Consider the following 19,565-nt stretch of genomic DNA (forward strand, 5'->3'; position numbering starts at 1 on the left):
ATGGCTTCTGTATCACGTGGTATAAGGCTCCGCCCTTGTCGTTTGTTGAGCAGGAAGCGTGAGCGCTTGTTTTCATGCACATTATGTCCCGGATCAAATCGTCATCTTTTTTTTTTTTTTTTTTTTTTTTTTTTTTTTTTTAAATCGTTGTCATTTGGAAATGAGATCGCACATAAGTATGAATCGAGATCGCGATTTTCTAACGATTAATCGTGCAGCCCATCTAGCATTCATGACTAAGATGGGGAGTATGGTATAGCTTCCAGACAACAATTGGTGCACTATGTTAAGTCTCTTAACTTTAAACTGACCTTACAGAGCAAAAAGAAAGTGGAATATAAAACAGTTCATGCCACACCTTTGTTTCAGATCTGTGGCCTCGTGTAAAATTCAGATGTTCTGCCAAACCTACGCAGATTTATGTCCATTTTCATTGCTAAGGTTAAAACATCTAAGAGGCGGGCATCCTAAATACCTGGACAAATAAAACAATCTAGCTATGACTACAGGTAAGTTTTATGTATTTAGTTTAAGAACATGTCTATACCTTAAAAGTTAAAATAACAGAAACACAAGGGAAGTTTGAGTATTCTTCTTTTCCCTTTTACTTTGAAGGTTAGCCTTGCTTTCCCCACATGTGATGATATGTGAGATGTATAAAAACAAGCCACCCCCTCCCCCCGTCTACTTCTACTCTGCTCCCACAAGGACATTGAAATATTCATGAGAGATCTGCCTGCTAATCCAGAAGGTGGGGGGGAAAAGTCCACCTGCCGAACTCATAAGGTTTCATCCCGATTCTGATTCTAAGCTTTCATTTCAAACAGCTTTGTTTTGTCGCTAACGTGTGATTTTTCATGTTTCTTTAGTCTGGCAGCAAACAAAAACAGGCCCAGACAAATATTCATTGTCTGGGATGCTCACGTGTTTGTGTGAGTGTAGACGGATGACTTCTGTCAGATTTCAACAGCCGTTTCTTCTTAACAGTTCTTCAGATGCTTTTCCTTTTAAATCAGTCCGACTGTCATTCACGCGGAGGGTAACGCTTACAGTCAGCCTCCTCGGTAATTACAGACAAAGAAAGGTAAATGACTTTCTGTCTTTTCCCCTCTTTGCCAAGATGCTAATCAGCCTCCTTTATCAGGTTAATGTTTTCCTGTTTGACGCGGACCAACAATCTCTGTTAACCCCGCACCAGTAGGCTGCCGGCAGTCTCTCTCGATCCCTATCTGTCTCCTCATCTGTTCGCTTATTGACAGGCGAACATCAGTCATCTATTGGGGTCTTCCTGGTGCTGCCGACCTCGCCGCATGTGTAATTAGAGGCAAGCTGGCTGTCAGTCACGGGGATATTTGATGCCTCTGCTGCAGGTCATTTGATTAAAGTCTCCACCGGTAATGGAGGACAGCAGGTAGGACTGTCAGGACAGAATACTAACGAGCAGCCCGCAGGCCTGATGCTGTTCTCTCCGACTCTACAGTGCGATCACGCAGGTCGTCTGGGTGACAAAAATAAATGGGAATAAATGAAGCAATTAACGCCGGTTGTAGTGATGCACGGTTATTGCACACATTTGAGCTGGTCAGTTTGTTTCATGTGTCTAGGTGGTTGTGCAGAACGAATGGAGCGGAGAGCGGAGCAGCTTGTTGGTGAGCGTCCGCCTGATAGGAAAGGTAAAAGAAGGCCCGTCCTTCTGCCTCCACTGAGGCTCTCTCTGCCAAAACTGCACACTTGAGAGCACGCTGAATAACAAACCAGCTTTTCATCAGGTTTCATTTGTGGTAGCCTGTGCTCCCTCCACTCTGGTGCTTTTAAATACGGGGAGCGAAAGAGTGCAGCAAGTGCACGGTTCAAAGGGAGGCGCTGAAAGTTGGGCATTTTCTCTTTCCTCTTTGGTGGGAGCCTTTTGTTTACTGCTCGGTCGCCTGCTGCGGGGATACAGCACGAAAGCTTGGCTCGGGAGACAAACATCTCAGCTATGCACTAAACAAACTCTTCTGGTTTGCTCTTCCAATTGCGTTTACATCACAAACACTTTTGGTGTGTTTGGGGTCTTTTTCTTTTTCTTCTTTTTTTGGCTGTGCAGAAATGTGAAAGGTTCCCGCAGGTGGTGACAGCTTGGGTGGGCCCATTGCTTTCCAGGACTGAGTGTGAGCTTGATGTAGCCTTGTGGTTGCTGGGGTTTTTATTTATTGCTGTTTTTTCCTGTGTTTAGGTGGCTGGATGGCCTGGTCGCTGTGGTCGGCCTGTGATGACTCAGGCCTGCAGATGAGGAGTCGTGTGTGTGGCGCTCAGGGCAACACCCCCTGTGTGGGGAACAGCACTCAGCGTAGAGACTGCAATGAAATACCCGGTGAGTTGTTCGGCTCTCAGATGCATACTGTAACCGTGAAGCGTCCTTCGACATTCTCATCAGAGTTGTTGGCCTCTCAAGAGCTCCTTGCGAGCATCCTTCCTTTTTCTCTGATTTTTGAGGGGCAGCCTGTATTTTATTTTGTGTCCTTGAATGTCACCAAACACGCTGCTTTTCACTTATTCCATCATGGCTCTAGCTTGCCTTTGTCACAAAAACTCCATGATGCTGTTTTATGGGAAGTTGTAAGCACGCATTTTTGTTGTGCAAAGCGAGGGTACACAAACAGCTAGCTGTTCTAGTGGCTCAGCCTTGTCTGTTTTTTGTTGTTTTTTCAGATTTTGTACATTTTGTGTCATTTTAATGGCAACAAAACTGACTGACAACTCAACTAATAGTTACCCCCAGGAGGCTGACAATATTTTCAGACACTCGGAGCATTTTGACATGCTCTGAAAGCGTCAGTGTGGGGGAAAAATTTACTTATTTGTATTCAGTGACAAAATATCTAAGTGGCTCATGCTTGTACTTAAAAATGAACCTGTTGTAGGAAGTCGTTTTTAAGCTGTGCTGGGATTTGTGAAACATGACTGGACCCATTGTGACAAACCCTTCTGTTAAATAAGGTAATCATTTAACAGAATATCAATATTTGGTGTCCCTGTATCAATACAATGCCCACCCCACACTCAAACCTGAAAGGTCTTCTACTGCAGCTTGATCTACTGGTACCAACAGGCGTGTGAAACAACTGGTAATATGGACTACTCTTACTCATGTCTATGCAGTTATTAATGTTTTTTAGAGAAGACAAAAGTCATAATTTACAAACTGAGCCGATGGAATGGAAGTCGTGTAATTAGTTAAAGTTGATTCAATTCAATTCAATTCAATTTTATTTATATAGCGCCAAATCACAACAAAAGTCGCCTCAAGGCGCTTCATAGATACAGAGAAAAACCCAACAATCATATGACCCCCTATGAGCAGCACTTTGGTGACAGTGGGAAGGAAAAACTCCCTTTTAACAGGAAGAAACCTCCAGCAGAACCAGGCTCAGGGAGGGGCGGGGCCATCTGCTGTGATTGGTTGGGGTGAGAGAAGGAAGACAGGATAAAGACATGCTGTGGAAGTTGATCAGTTGTGTGTGGTTGCAAATAGTGGCTGTGTCCCAATTAAGAGACCGCACGCTTGAAGTACGCGCACTACGTGTACTACGTACGGTGCGTACTAAGTACGAGAAGTGCGGAAGTGAGAGGCTTGTGAAATGGGACGGTCTAGCCTTCGTCGCGCTGTTCAGGTTGCCTAGCAACCATGATACTTAGTGCGAGAAACGTTACATACAGCTTTGTTTGACAGAAATGAAGGAGAAAAAATGTTTTGTTGGTCATTCATTTTTGTCATGACATCACTTTGATTAGTTGAGTATCTGAGGCTGAGACCACGGGACTGTAAAACATGATTGTTGGGCTTCTTTTCTGTACTGAACAGTTATTTCAAGATTAGTTAGTAAATAACAATTAGCTCTTGTTGTTCATGAGACTAAAATCATCTCACTGTGGTAATGTAAATATAATATGGCCAATATTATAGTTATTGTCAGATTATTATGATATATATATGTAAAGGCTTTACAACCAAGTTAACGCTGAAAGTACGAACATCACTAATGTCACACAACTTTGCAGACATGTGGCCAACGGCAATGTTTTAATGTTCTTCGTTATTAAACATTCGCACATAAATAAGTGACGTCATATTCAGTACTTACTTTTGACAGTTCACTCTTGGCCGCTCCCTTCTGCCGTATTTTGCAGCAAAATTATCCACACCCACCGCCGCGCTATGAATTGTGGGATATATGGGACCACGAAGCGTGCACCGGACCACGCTTGATATTTGGGGAAATCGACGGCGCATTTGGAGTACACTTCGAATTGGGACAGTTGTCGTCGCGTGGCGGTGACGTAATCACACTTAAAATGCGTACTTCAAGCGTGCAGACCCTGACTTGGGACACAGCCAGTGTCTCTCGAGCAGAAGGAAGGCTCCTCTCACAGATATCGCTCTCCATCCTGTTTTGCGTTTGACTTTATCTCTAAAGTTTCTCCACTGCTTTGATGTTATTTTCGGGGTTTTGTTAAGTGCGCTGCTGTTATTCATCTGACATGCTTTCTTCTGTTGATAAAATGAGTTACCTCTCCAAGATGTGTAGTGTTTGCATGCTAACTGTGTTACAGCCAAAAGCTTTTGCTTAGACATGACTGAAAGTCTCAAAATTGTTATGCTCATTTCCAACTACATACTTTTATTCTTGGACTGTTATTAGAATACCTTTGCATGGTTTACAGTCATGCTGATATTTCCTATGTATACTTTGGTGATCTACTATAGCAACAGTATACACATTTATGAGATAAAATAAGAAAAAGCATACCATGTCCCCCTTTTAGATAAATGATAATATTGGCACTCTGCCCGGCAACTGATCAGTTTATTATCTAACAATGCTCCACTACACAAACCAAAACCAGGGCTAACAACCTTCAGTATCATCATCATGTTATTGCTTTGACATCAAGCTTAATATAAGGCACAACTTCAGGATTTTATTTTGCCAAGATTTTTGATTTGCCAAATCTTCACTGGCAGCTCGCTCCAAAAGCCATAACTTGTTTGTTTGTCCAGGTTGTACGTACGCAGAATCAGCATCACAGTCTTCATCCTAAATCGGATATCCATAAAAGCACATATTGTTTGTGTCTTTGTAGTCGACATCCTCTTTGTGCACAAAACTCATTTGCTCATGTTGATTAACCATAATTAAGTCCATGTGAATGCAATAAGTTAGCAGCTGATCCAACTGGCCTCGGCGCACCTCGTTTTGCTGATGCCGATTTCAGAAAGTTTCTCCTGAAATGATCTTTCATGGCCTGCCAGCATAGGCCTCTCCAGGCTAAGAATCCCTAATGAGTCCAGACGAAGGCGATTAATATTAATGGGTTGTCACAACAGCAAATCACATCTAATTTTATTGCAGATTTCAATGAGGCGAAGGATGGATTTGTTAAGGTCACTTGCATAAGGAAGGCAGCTGTGAAGAAGTTGGAAAATTTAAAAGAAATTCAGTCCAATGAGGAACTGCAATATTTAACAACTGAAACCTCCTCTTTTTCTGAAGAATCTGAATGAGTGGAGCTGGTAGAAAGGTCGTGTTGTACCTGTAAATGTTTGTCCTGCCTCTTAGTTTCTATCACAGCAGCTAGACAGGTTCAGTTCTCGCTCAACAGTCAATTTTCCTCTAGAAATTCTTGAAATACCCTGATTTTTAAAAGCAAAAAAAATCTCCATGGACCGTTTGTGCATCATTGAGGAGACATTAAAATTTTTCATTTACCATTTTTTTTCAGCATGTGTCAACTCCCCTGATGTTGCAACCAGTTGTTGTTGTGTTCTGAAGGCTGTTACACCAGGGAATGCGTGTGTGTGTGTGTGTGTGCATGCATGTGTGTGTCTGACTGTGTGTTCCTCTCCTCTCTGCAGTCATTCTCCCTGCATCTGGTTTTGATAAGGACCAACACTGTGGAGGTAAGTGGATTAACAGCTGCCTCCGCTTCATCTCCCTGAGCATGTTCAGGGTTTTTCTTTCCCCCTGTATGTTTCCACAGATGTCTGTCCATGATGTGTGTTTTCATACATTATATTTGTATGTATTTATATGTTCATTTCATATGTGTTATTATAGTCAGTTAAAATTCCTAACAGCCCGTCAGGAGGAGGAAGGACAACTCTTTTGTTTCATGTTTTTAATGACCTCATACCTACTGATAGAAAAGTCCTACAGATGTTTTAACTGCACTGATAAACAAAATACATCAGGAAAAGAACTCTGGACAGTCGTATTTCAGTCTTGCTTTATATTCTTATGAGCAACTTTAGTGGGTACACCTCAACTGGTCATTAACTTAAATATCTAATCAACCAACCACATGGCAGGAGCTCAGTGCATTTAGGCATGAAGACATAGCAAAGATGACCTTGTGAAGTATTTGGGAAAACAGTGATTTAAGTGATTTGGTTGCTGATGGATGGTCTGAGTATTTCCCTGCACAACTAACTCGTTCACCTGGGCCAACTTTTATATCCTGCAAGACCCAGGTGGCCTATGTTACCTGACGATCCTCCCACGCCAGCAAAACAGCAGACCGTGGCTTTAATAAGTGTGGGAGGGGCTTAACATCACCCTCCTTAAAAATCACGAGTCCGCGTTATTATTCTGAAACGAGAAAACAAAAAAGCAACACCAGAAGGCAACATTAAAATAGCTACCACACAACCTGGCCCACAAATGAGCTGACATCCACCCCCTTACTAAATCCAATTTTCCTACCACAGGAACAAATTAAGTGGTGGGAAGTAAAAGTGAATGTTGGCGGTTATAGGAATACGAGGCAAAATGGGTTCTAATTACAGGAGATTTCTAATAGTGTAACTGGTTTACAGAAAGGGGAAAGCAGTATCTGCCCCAGAAAGCAAATCTTTGCAAATAGGTTCAACACGAAAAAGAAACAATTAACCTAACAGCAAGTGAAAGTCTACTCATTGGTACCTAAATGAGCACCAGATCTCATCACAAGTGCTGCCATATAGTCTGCAGCTATACACCCCCACACAATACTGGATTTAAAGTACGAGCGTCAACCACAGTAGCACACCAAAAGGTTCCTCCAAGCAAAAACGTCAATACTAACCAAAATGGCCAAGACGGCAACAAAGGGGGAACAAAGCTACAACAAAGCTCAAAGCAAAGCAAATAATGGGTCTACAACAACGCTACCAGACCAAACTACCAAGTTTAAATATTTCACAGCACTATTCAAGTTCAACTTTGGAACTCTTACCCTTCACACATTTTACCAGTTACACTTTGTCAGATAGTTACAGAAGGCTGGTCCAGCCATGTGTCCAGTAAGGCCACAAATCAACACGACAAATATGTTGGTGAAGAACTAGACACAGAGTTTATGCTCCCTAGTCCTAGTTTTTTTTAATACAAGTTGATCTTAACCCTAGTCTTCAGACAGATACATATGCACCAAAAACAACGGTGCCAAAGAGCAAACTAGCAAGTTTCTGGAAACCAGGGAAATGCTCCCAAGACATTGTCTTCAACAAACTTTTCTGTCACACTAAAGAGAAAGCGTGGTTGGTCTCCTGTTGAGATCAACCACTACAAAAGGAGATGCATGGCTCAGAGACTCATGTGGCTATACTCACCAAAAGCACAATGAAACTGTAAATTCATGGGTTTAACACCCAAGCACTATACTATTGCTACTCTCTTCCAACATCAACCACAGAATACCTAAATTATTGTAACCAATCCAAAGAATTCTATCTTGTGTGGAACTCCCTAAGATACTCCTCACAATGCTAAATACCATTACTACTTTAAGCTGTACTCATAACTTAGTTCAACTTGCATAAGCATTTAGCAAACCTAAAGCTAAGTTAGTAAGTCAGCACTGACTCAAAGTTCAATCTTACCAATGGGTCTAAAGATCCCGGACGAGCCCCCATTTGCCACAAACTGGTTCAAAGTAGGTGACACACACCTTCACACAAGAGGTTTACTTAAATATTTAGAAAATATATATTAAACATAACCTAACCAAGAAACAGATCACCAGTAGGTTAAAGTCAGGTGGAGTGCAAGAGAGCACCTGAGCAGTTTGCCTGGGCCAGCTTTTATGGCCTGCACGACACAGGTTATCTGGATTAGCTGATGATCCTTCCATGGCAGCCAAGCATGGTTTTATGAGTTTGGGAAGTTTTTAACAAGGTAAATGAACACTCTAGTTTGAAAAAATGTGAATTTCTGAGCAATTATTTCATGGTATTTTAGAGTTTACGGGTTAATTTAATGGATTACACATGGTAAATATGGGTGTTGAAAAATGTCCTTTTTCAAGCTAATAATATATACTCAAGCTTTGCTAACACCGTGTGTCATCTTTATTTTGCAGCATTTACCTCCATCCACCTAATTGCCACTGGTGTTTCCTGTTTCCTTGGGGCGGGGCTGCTATCTTTCCTGATCTATGTGTACTGTCAACGTTTCCACAAGCCTTCTCAAGAGTCCGCCATCATTCATCCCACCACCCCAAACCACCTCAACTACAAGGGCAATACCACGCCAAAGAATGAGAAGTACACACCAATGGAGTTTAAGGTAAGTGAAGCACACAATATTATGCAGAAATACAAATGAAAGTGCTGTTTACTTGGTGTTATTCAAATACACAAACACGCACACAATGTAAATATTAAGGATTCAAGGGCAGTGGGTCTGATTCATGTTTTATTTAGAGCTTTCATTCATTCATTTATCTCAATGGTGCAGTATGCGCAGAAGATGAATTACTGTTAATTTCTCTTCCTTCTCGCTCCTATACAGAGTCTGTATGGCTTTACTACCTGCACCAAGCCCTTATGAACGGGGCTCATTAGCTTTCTAAAGCATTAGTCAGCCTGCGACCTCCCACTGCTATCGGTCTACTGTGCATTCACATTTACAGCAAGTCAAGAAGCTGCTTTCCTTAGAAGCCTGTAGACTTTTAGTGACATTTTGCGTCCCTCAATTGTTTTACTCTCCGATTGAGTTGGGATATTGTTATTGCATTTCTTGTTCCTGTTTCTGAAAGATGCTTTTGAGAAACAGCTGAAAAAATGATCTTAAACTCTTCTTGAGGAAAACTAGGAGGTTCGATTTTTCACTCCAAAATCAGAAATTGTATCTGTCATAAACATTCTGGTTAGGTGTCCTTCCCTCCTGCCTCTCTGAATGACCATAGAGGATTCATTTATATTTAAAAAAAAAAATACTACAATGATCATTTAACAATTGCATCTGCACCTCCTCCTTCTTGTGAAGGCGGCTGTATAATATGCAGTTTTGGGCTGTCACGGACAAACTTACAACTAGAATAGAATAGAATTCAACTTTATTGTCATTGCACATGCACAGGTACAGGGCAACGAAATGCAGTTTGCATCCATCCAGAAGTGCTTTAGTGATATAGATATATTACAATATATATTAGCAATAATGTAGATATGTAAATATATTACAGAAATGGGTCTATTATGGTATGTTACAATGTACACGGTATGAAGTATGTTATGAATATTCTATAACTATAAGTATGTACAGGCTATGAACAGGATATAAATATGAAATAAAAAACTATACAGAAATCTGAGATATACAGTTATACAGAAATGTGAACTATGCAAGTTATAAACAGTTGTAGGATTAAAAATTATCATATGTACAGAATGATTATTTACACAGAGCTATACAGTAGTGCAGTTAAGATAAGTGAGATATGTGGACTACTACCCTACAAACAGGAATGCAGCATGGCGATGTCGCGCTAATCATTTTGACGCTGGCCCTTTAGTGGAAAAAAAATGCAAATGGAGTAATGGAAGTAAAATGTTCCAAATAAAATGTTTGTAATTCAAACAAAGAATAAAATCCAGTTGACTTGTGGCAGCAGAAGCTTGTTTGTGTGATGTGTCCTTCAGCTGTTATCATGACTGCGCCAAGGGGGACGTAGCATGGAGACAAATAACGGAGGAGTAACAGCCATGCATCTTGGCACCGCCTCAGTAGGTATTTTCATCATACTGTCTCCATGCATCAAACTTGATGTCCTAGCCAGGTTGATTAGATCCACACAGTGTGGACTGTAATGAACTTGTAAGCTTGTTAAAATCTTGCAGTGTAGACACCTTAAGGAAAGAGGCTGGAAGGGATTTGGTCCCGAGTGATTCAGCCATAAAAAAAAATCCCCCACATAGGAGAAAATCTATGTTACGTCATGATATCTCTCACAAAGGACTGGGCCATTCACATTTTACTATTTTTTTTTACTCACCAGATGATGTCAATTAAGTCTGTGAGAGTTTTGAGTTTAAGGCCTTTGGGATGAGGTTCAAACTGGGCCATGCTTTTCGACTTCAACATTAACCTCGTGTTTGCAGTCTGTTGGTGTTTGTCACTAAATATCTTTTTTAAGAACATTTCATTTCAACTCAACTTTAATTATATAGCGTCAGTTTAACGACAGTTGCCTCAGCACTTTACGGTTAAGACCCCAACAATCAGACGACCCCTATGACGAAGCACTTGGCAACAGCGCTGAGAAAAAACTTCGTTTTAGCTGTGAATGTGCTGGTCTTTGCTTAAAGATGCATGTTAAAAACTAATTTAAAAAAAAGAAGAAGCTAAATTCGTGTTTCAGGGTTACATTTGGACAAATAGAGCCCTTTTTTTCTCCTTTCCACACAGACTGTTTACCTGCCAGACTGCAAACTGACTGCAAATAACACACAAAATTCCTTTTGCAACTGATTCTATATATTCGTACAGTATGTTGTCTGTTTCTAGAGGTTACTGTGCACATCAGACCACAATTTGGTTAGGCTGTCCACCTCACAAGCATCATGGCATATGTAAAGATTGTCACTTTGCTCACTATCTTCTTAGTAAAAGCCTGTAATATTAAAATAGAAGTATTATAGGCTATTTTAAGTCTGTACAAAACGTATTTTTTTGCCAGCCAGTGTTTCCAAGCGCAGATTCATCATTCATCATCAACAAACGTGGTGCCAAATAACTATTTCTCATCCCAGTGTTTTTTGATCGTGTCCGCCTCTCGATACTTGTTGTCTTCACTGTTATTGTTGGCGGTTGTGTGGATGTGTTGCTGACAGCCATCGTGGTGTTGAGAGCCCGAACTCATTAGCTCTAATGACCAGAGGGGATAGCCAGACTCTGCTGGATGTGCATCCGATGTCACCATGTAGCACTACGGCACTGTTTATGCAGTGGCTTCCCTCTCCTCCAGGCCAATTTGTGTTGCCCACTGTTGTGTATTTCACTGACTCTAACCTGATTATCTTCCTGCCCTGCTCCCCAGAGCTGTTCAGATGGATTACATTAGTCTAATGCTTCCCCTGGAAAGTGTTTCACCTTATGGTCGGCTTTTACCAGAGACTCAGCAAATGCATTCGAATAAAATGTGGGTTTTAGACTTGTTTTTATTTGAGAGCTCCAATGAATTCCCGCCATCTCCTATATTAAGAGTATTGAGTATGCTTGACAAGATCCAAATTAAATTTGTTAAATTGGTTTGCTTTGGTTATGAATACACTTTCGCTCACATAATAACCTCAAAGCTACTGGAGGTATTTTATTTACCTGCAGGGAAGATTAACTTCTATATTGTCTGCACCTCAGAGGAATGCAAAACAAAACGGTCCACGTCGAAAACCAAATCTCGGTCTCAAGAATTCCATCTATAATTGAATCCTCAAAACTTGGTCTGAAAGTGACTGAAAATATATTCCAGTGTTGCGTTATTTTCCAGATCTACATGTGTGAGGGCTTTTCCAGAAGTGGATGCCTGTCTCTGTAACGAAGCAGATTGAGCTGCATGAGAGTCAAGTGTACTTCAGTAAAATAACATTTATTTTGGAAAATATACTCGACAAGCTCATTTGCATTGGAAACATGCTGAAGTATTTTTATTGCTTTGGCAGCCAAACAACTCGAGGATCTATTCACATTCACTTCCTCACCAAGTTAGAAGATAAGATCACTCGTGTGGGTATAATAATTATGAGGCTAAAGAAAAAGACAGTTGGCTTAGCTTAGCATGAAGATGGCAAATAAAGGGGATGGCTTACTTGGCTGTTTAATGTTTATAAAATATTGTCTGCTGGCATATTGTTTCATAGTGTGCATATGATTTTAATGTGACTTTCTTCCCTTCTGTGTTATTTCAGACACTGAATAAAAACAACCTGCTGCCCGACGAAAGATCCAATTTCTACCCAACACCGCTCCAGCAGACGAACGTCTACACCACCACCTACTATCCCACAGCGCTCGGCAAATTTGACTACCAGCCCAACTCATCCCCGTCACCGTGCAGGACCTACAACCACACTAACAATAGCTGAGACCCGCCCCAAATCCGGCTCTCCACCCCGCTGCCCCAAACGGACGCCACCCCCCAATGCCATGGTGACATAACTGAACCGACATGAACTAAGGCCAAGTTCCTCTGATCACCATCGCCCCCTGTCTTTGCTTTCTAGCCTCTTCTCGTTTGTTTTTAAGGGTCTTTTTGGAACTTTCCATCAGGAGATCTGGATTGGAGAGGAATGCCGCTGTCCTATTATAGTCAGGAACTTGTGCAAGCAGCTGGGGCTGTGTTGTTGTAAAGGCCCGACTGGATAAAGCAGTGTCAACTCTCAGCTTCATGCAGAGAACTAGTGGAAAACTCTACGAGGACGAGTAACGGCTTTAGACAGACTGTTATTACCGCGCACTTCAGTGCAGATGCCGGGTCGGTCAAGCATCCGCACTTCCAGAGGCTAACACGAACACAATAAATTTAAAAAGAAGAAACATTTCTGTGGATCTGGGTCACCGTTTTATGCCTCTCCATCACAAACCACATTTTCAGCTTGTAATGAACTTCGAGTCCCTCGACAGCAAAAGCAGTTACAGAGAACAAAAAGCACGTCCTTGCCACACAGCACAAAGCAAGAGAACAACAGTAAAAAAGAGAAAGCTCAATGAAGTCAATGCTGGAGTAAATTAGAGATCAATATCAGCTCGGTTGTTTGGGGGAGGGATCCACGCCCTTCATTGTTGCTATTTCACACGACAGAAAAGATAAGAAGTTTGGGGTTGGTTAGGGTTTGACTACGCTTCACATCATCCTCAGTCGAAGGAGAAATATACCGCTCATGATTCGAGTCCCTTGTCTTTAGTGGGCAGGGATATCGACTCCTACAGTCGAAGCACGGAGCGTTGGAAGCGTTCTGAACTGTAAAAGCTTTGGGAATTCCGTGGGTGCCTGTATGCAATAGAAGGCAGGGGCGAGATTTGTTTTATTTCTACTTTTTTTCCCTCTATTTTTTGTTTTCAAGAACAATACAGACTTCTGGAAAGGAATTGATTGATTCTCCAATTGATTCTCCAATGGATGCATCGATTCTGCTGAGTGCTAAATAGCCCGGTGGTCATATCAAATATGGCCAGTGTGCTGAACAAGTGGATTGGGTTTTCTATGATGGTAGAATAAGCTAGTAGTCACTTGTTCATTTTTTTTTTTTTTTAAATGTTTGTTTTTCTAAGATGATAATTGTTTTATGCTCAGACGAGCTGTAGCATAGGAAGAAATATTTTGTTAAATAAGATAACTAATTATTTCTTGTTTCTCTAATTTCCATTTCACCGAATGAACACACTCCTTTTGTTTTTGATTGTTCTGCTTTGTGACCATTGCGTCTTCGATACATGAAATGTTAACACACAAAATAAATAAAAGGATTTCAATTATGTTGTTTTTGCAAAGAATGTCAAAAAATATCCATCTGGGCCCTCTTGAAGAGAAAAGAAAATTGCTGAATTACGCTTGCCTAAGTTTACCAGTGAACATCAAAAGGGATGCATGCGTGTCTGAATGTAAGTGCTTGAATGAGCAAAGGGAGCCTACTGTATTTTGTACAATGTAAATGCTTTCATACATATGACTATGACGTCTGTAAAGCGTGTGAATGAGTGTGCATGTGTGCGTGTGTGTGTGCACTTCTCCACATTGTGTTGCAGGCATTCTACTGTTTCCTTTTCCTGTTTCATGTCTGAGATGTTAATCATTGTAAGTTAAAGCATCACACCTCTGGTCCGTGCGGAGGTGGAATGGACGTTATTTATAGTCAAAGCTTGGTTTATAAAGGGCATTCTCACAGCTATATTTTATTATTATTGCCTGATCGATGAATGCTAACCCAGCAATGCTTTTCAGTTCAGCTAATGTACATGCACGAGATGAGAGCTCTATCTGTATATAGGAGCGACAGCCTTCTACCCATTTAATGTCCTCGAAGACAGTTGTGTATATGTATCTGTATATTGTATAGCTAACACTGTTTGTTTAAAAAAAAAAGCCTTATAGTTGTTTAAAGAGAAAAATAAGTACAGCAGCTAAGTACACACCAACCATGAGGTTTGTTTGGGGACAGAGCTCCACAACGTGACCTGTGACCTTTCCCAGCTGCTCAAACACAAAATCTCCAGAGTCACATGAACCCGGAGTGAAAATAACCCACCAATGATCATTTATAGCGGCGATATGAAATTTAAAAAGATGTCATTTTGATGTAAACTAAGCTTGTGGTCAGACGGGCGTTCAACCGACTGGTCGATCTCGAGCTCTGTCCCCTGCGATGTGAGGCTCTGTGTCCTTCTATGCAACTTACCAGGTGTACTGTTAGACCTGTCATGTAGACAAATGTATAGTAATCACTGCCTTTTAGACACTGTGAATTTTTGGTACCCTATATTTTTGTATATTGTACATTATCAAAGGACAATAAACCTTGATGCCAACATAAAAAGTTAATAGGTTTTTGTTTTTTGGGGGGTTTTTTACTTGCCAGTAGCTGAAATTCATATTATCAAATAGTCAAAGATGAAACAAGAACTTCCAGATTCTGCTCTGTAAGTAGGAAAACCTGATGCAAAGTCCTAATGATGCTTTAGTTAGACTATAATAATTATACCAAACAGGAAAAGAAACATTGGACAGCAACTCAAAGCATTTATGACCTGCTGAAGTTCAAAGTGAGCGTCAACATAGGGAAGAAGGTTATTTAAGCAGCTTTGAAAGGGGCATTGTTAGCAGCAGTATATCAGAAACTGTTGATGTGCTTGGATTTTCTCTTGGGTTTACAGAATATGGTCAGAAAAATAGAATATCAAGTGATTGATTGGCAGGTCACTGAGCAAACTGCCTTGTTGATGTGAGAGGAGAACGGTCAAACTGCTTTGAGCTGATAGGTATGCAGAAGAGCATCTCTAAATACCAAACATGAAGCAGATGAGCTGCACAAGCAGAAGACCACACTTGGTGCTGTTCCTGTCACCTAAGAACTGGAGACTGAGGCTACAATTCCCAAGCGGGTCACCAAAACTGGGCAAGAGAAAATCAGAAAACTGGTCCCTGGTCTGATGAGTCTCGATCAGAATTTGGTGGAACCAACTTGAAAATACTGATGTTTTGTTACCGACCATGTCCATCCTTTTATGACCACAGTGTACCATCTTCTGATGGCGGCTTCCAGCAGGATAACACACCATGTCACAAGGTTTAAATCCTCTCACGCTGGTTTTATGAACATGTACTCGAATGGTAAAAAAAATGGTTCCAATATAGCACGTTTCTACTTTACTTGAGCGCTCAAACATTTTTCTCTCTGCTTTTTCTAACAAAGTGCTTTCAATCTAACATTCACACTCCCATGCAATATGTTTGCTCATTGACAACAAAAGTGACAGTCTCTATTTTTATGGCAAAGCCAGAATATCAAAGAAAAAGCTAATATAATTACATAAAACTTACTAAAGGAATTTGTATGTATTTGTTCCCCTACAACACAGCCAGAATTGTGGCTCCCAAAGACACAATTCTGGTTGCACACAGAATAAATCAGTCACTCAATTAGAGATATTCCCAATCGCAGCCCAATCTCAGATCAATAGGTCACAATGTGTGAGGGTGAATCATGTATTTTCTGATGTGCTCTCCTCCTCTACTGGATCACCCCAGGGTTGTTGCCTCTCTCCCCTTCTGTTCATTCTGTACACAAATGAGTGTCGCAGCAATTTCACAATTTCCTGAAGTTTGCTGACGACACAGTGATCGTCAGTCTTCTAGTGGGGGACGAGTCAGGCCATGGACAGGTTGTAGATGATTTTGTGAATTGGTGTGATGAGTCCTTCCTTTCACTTAATGTGTCAAAAACTAAAGACATGATTATTGATTTTAGGAAGTCCTCTTATAGCTCATCACCTACTATCATTAAAACTGCCGATATTGGGATCGTTGAGAGTTATAAATATCTAGGTGTGGTACTCGACCATAAACTGTGTTTTGAATCTCATGCTGATGCCACTACTAAAAAAGTTCAACAAAGACTGTTCTTTTTAAGGAAAATGAGATCTTTTAATGTCTCATCTGAGATGTTGTCCTTGTTTTATAGAAGTTTTATTGAATCTGTGATGTCTTTTTGTATCGCTGCGTGGTTTGGTAACCTGACGGTGAAGAATAAGAATTGGTTGGGACTTCTGGTAAAAACTGCTAGTAAAATTTGGACTTTTGGCCATTTACAATAGAAATGTGCTTAGAAAGGCTCATTCTATTAACTGTGTGAACCATCCACTTCACAGTGAGTTTGAGTTGTTGCCTTCCGGCTGCCGTTTTAGAGTACCTCTGAGGAGGACTAAAAGACTCCAGGTCTATTTTATCCCTACTGCATCTTGTCTCCTTAATGGCAAATAATTGTCCTTGAACTTTCCATCATTATTATTGTTATCATTATTTTATTGTTCTGTTTATTTTTATCCTGCTGCTAAACTAATTTCCCCTTGTGGGACAATAAAGAAATTGAATTGAATTATGTGTAAAGCGTAGCTGTCCACAGAATCAGCTTCTCTCATTCTGACCTCTCCACCAGCAAAGAGCTGTTAAGAATGTCAGGGGCAAGATTGTAGACCTGTACGAGGCTGGAATGGGAGAAGCTTGGTGAGAATGCGATGACTATTTGAAAATGGAAGAAATATAAAATAACCAACAGTTGTCATTGGTGTAGAGCTCCATGCAAAACCTTGCCTCATGGGTTCAGGAGGATCATGAGAAAAGTTGTGGATCAGCCTGTCTTAAGTTTGCCATCGATCATCTAAAAGATAGAGAAGGCTTGGGAGAAAGTGATGTGGTCAGATGACACCAGAATCGACCTCTTTGACATTAACTCGACCTGCCATGTTTGGAGGAAGAGTAATCCTGGCTGTGACCCAAAGAATTCAATCCTCACAGTTAAGAACAGAGATTAAAACAGCTGTGTCGAACACCAGGACTCGAGGACCGGTGTCCTGCAGGTTTTAGATGTGTCCTTGATCCAACACAGCTGATTTCAATGGCTAAATTACCTCCTCAACCTGTCTTGAAGTTCTCCAGAGGCCTGGTGATGAACTAATCCTTTGATTCAGGTGTGTTGACCCAGAGTAAGATCTAAAACCTGCAGGACACCGGCCCTCGAGTCCTGGAGTTGGAGACCCCTGTTTTAGTGTTTGAAGCAAGGACTTCTCCACCAAGTACTTATCTCACTCGATGGCATGCAGATCCATTTCTAATTTTTATATAATGTGTGGGGGGGTTCTGGATTTTTGGTTGACAGTCTGTCACTCTCTCCATTAAAATGAAACTAGCATAAAAATAAAGACATTTCTTGTAAGCGAAAAAACTTAGAAATTCACCAGGGGTGAAATAATTATTTCCACCACTGTCTGTATATAATTCTAAATGACACATAAGAGCTGTATGCATTACAATATATTTGCATTATGATGTGTCCATAAGGCATAGTTATTCAGTATGTAAGCTTTCGGTATGTAAGCTTTCATACATCTTTATTGACAATAGATTACAAAACGTTCAAATGATTTTAAAGGAGAGCAGTAGTGATCTGTTGGATGGCCATTTGTTGAAAGTGAGGATAAAACACATTGTTTACCTCATAAAAACTGAGTGGAAATAAGAATTAAAAGACCTTTTTTAGAGCAACTGTTTGGATGAAGTAATTGACATGAGTAAAGGTCAATTAGGACGTCATAATTATTGTGCTAAGTAACACCTCTGTAAACCTATCACTCCATGTAAAAATACTACTGTAAAAAAAGGTGTGTTGTGAGGCTTTCAGTCCCTTCAGCAGTAATTTGTCCTGTTTTGACAGTAGCCTATAAACCAAAACCTTAAAGAAAATGAGAGCAGGAATGAAGTCTATCCTACTGTTAGGAAGTTTCACCCTGTTGCTGTTTTCTTTATTCCACACACCCGACCCAGCTCCCTGTATGTGTGCTTTGCTCTTGAGCTGCCCAAGGTTCACAGTTTGAAATGCAGAGCCTTCAGCTTTCAGGCCCCTCTTCTGTTAACCAGCTCCCAGTTTGGATTCAGGAGACAGAAACCCTTTCTACTTTTAAGATTAGGCTTAAAACGTTCCTTTTTGATAAAGCACATTGTTATTGCTGCATCAGGTGACCTCGCTTAGTTACGCTGCAATAGGTCTAGGTTGCGGGGGCTGCCCATAACACTGTTTCTTTTTCACTCACTATGTGTTTATACACCGCTCTGCATTTAATCAATATTCATTTTTAATCTCTGGCTCTTTTCCACAGCGTGTTTTTGACCTGCCTTCCTCCCCTCACCCCCAACCGGTCATGCCAGATGGCCGCCCCTGAGCCTGGTTCTGCCGGAGGTTTCTTCCTGTTAAAAGGGAGTTTTTCCTTCCCACTGTCGCCAAAGCAGGTCATATCATATAAATATATCTATTCTTTGTTGCTTGTCCTTGTCAAGGTCATAGGGGGGCTGGAGCCTATCCCAGCTACCATATGGTGAGAGGCAGGGTACACGCTGGATGGGTACTGCAGCCTGTTGCAGTGCTAACATGGAGAGAGACAACCATTCACACTCATATTCACACCTATGGGCAATTTAGATTTTCCAGTTAACCTAACCCCACTAACTGCATGTCTGTGGGAGGAAGCTGGAGTTCGTGGAGAGAACCCACACAGGGAGACGAAAGGCCACGGTCAGGTGGTGGAATCAAACTCAGGACCTTCTTGCTGTGAGGAAACAGTGCTTATCACCTCGCCACTGTGCTGCCCATCATATATAAGATATGTGATATGGGTTTTCTGTTTTCTTTGTATTTTTGTTGGGCCTTAACCTTACAATATCCAGTGCCTCGAGGCAGCTGTTGTTGTGATTTGCCATTATATAAATAAAACTGAACTGAAAATTGAATTGAACTCACAAACGTGGGGACCTACATTGCAACACTTTCTCCTGGATGGCAGCAATATGGACCAAAACTATTTGAGCATCAATGGGTAAAGCTGTATCAACACAAGCGAAGAAAATGAAACTAACACTACAATTTATTTGGCTAAAATGTATCAGCGTTGCCAAAGACTGAAGGGCTCGCATAATGCTCATTTTTCTGTCCCGTAATACCAATTTTGGTCCAACAATAAAACAAATATACTGAATGACATATCAGACTGTGGATTTAT

General features: G+C 41.0%; 1 protein-coding gene across 4 annotated transcripts in view; it reads left to right on the forward strand.

The window, feature by feature from the left end:
• Positions 1-14,820, forward strand: part of sema5ba (sema domain, seven thrombospondin repeats (type 1 and type 1-like), transmembrane domain (TM) and short cytoplasmic domain, (semaphorin) 5Ba) — a 222,775-nt gene extending 207,955 nt beyond the window's left edge. For 2 of the 4 annotated variants that reach the window (XM_087830194.1, XM_087830195.1), the window contains 4 exons: positions 2,216-2,353; positions 5,897-5,941; positions 8,380-8,585; positions 12,209-14,820. In XM_087830194.1, the coding sequence (XP_087686320.1) occupies positions 2,216-2,353; positions 5,897-5,941; positions 8,380-8,585; positions 12,209-12,385 (566 nt within the window). In that variant the 3' untranslated portion in view covers positions 12,386-14,820. Of the gene's footprint in view, positions 1-2,215; positions 2,354-5,896; positions 5,942-8,379; positions 8,586-9,943; positions 10,028-12,208 lie in introns of all 4 variants that reach the window. The other 2 variants (XR_015716616.1, XM_087830197.1) reach the window with 2 other exon arrangements.
• Positions 14,821-19,565: the final 4,745 nt, after the last annotated feature.

This window comes from Neolamprologus brichardi, chromosome 16 (genome assembly GCF_056152115.1).
Source record: "Neolamprologus brichardi isolate AB-2024 chromosome 16, ASM5615211v1, whole genome shotgun sequence".
NCBI lineage: Eukaryota > Metazoa > Chordata > Actinopteri > Cichliformes > Cichlidae > Neolamprologus > Neolamprologus brichardi.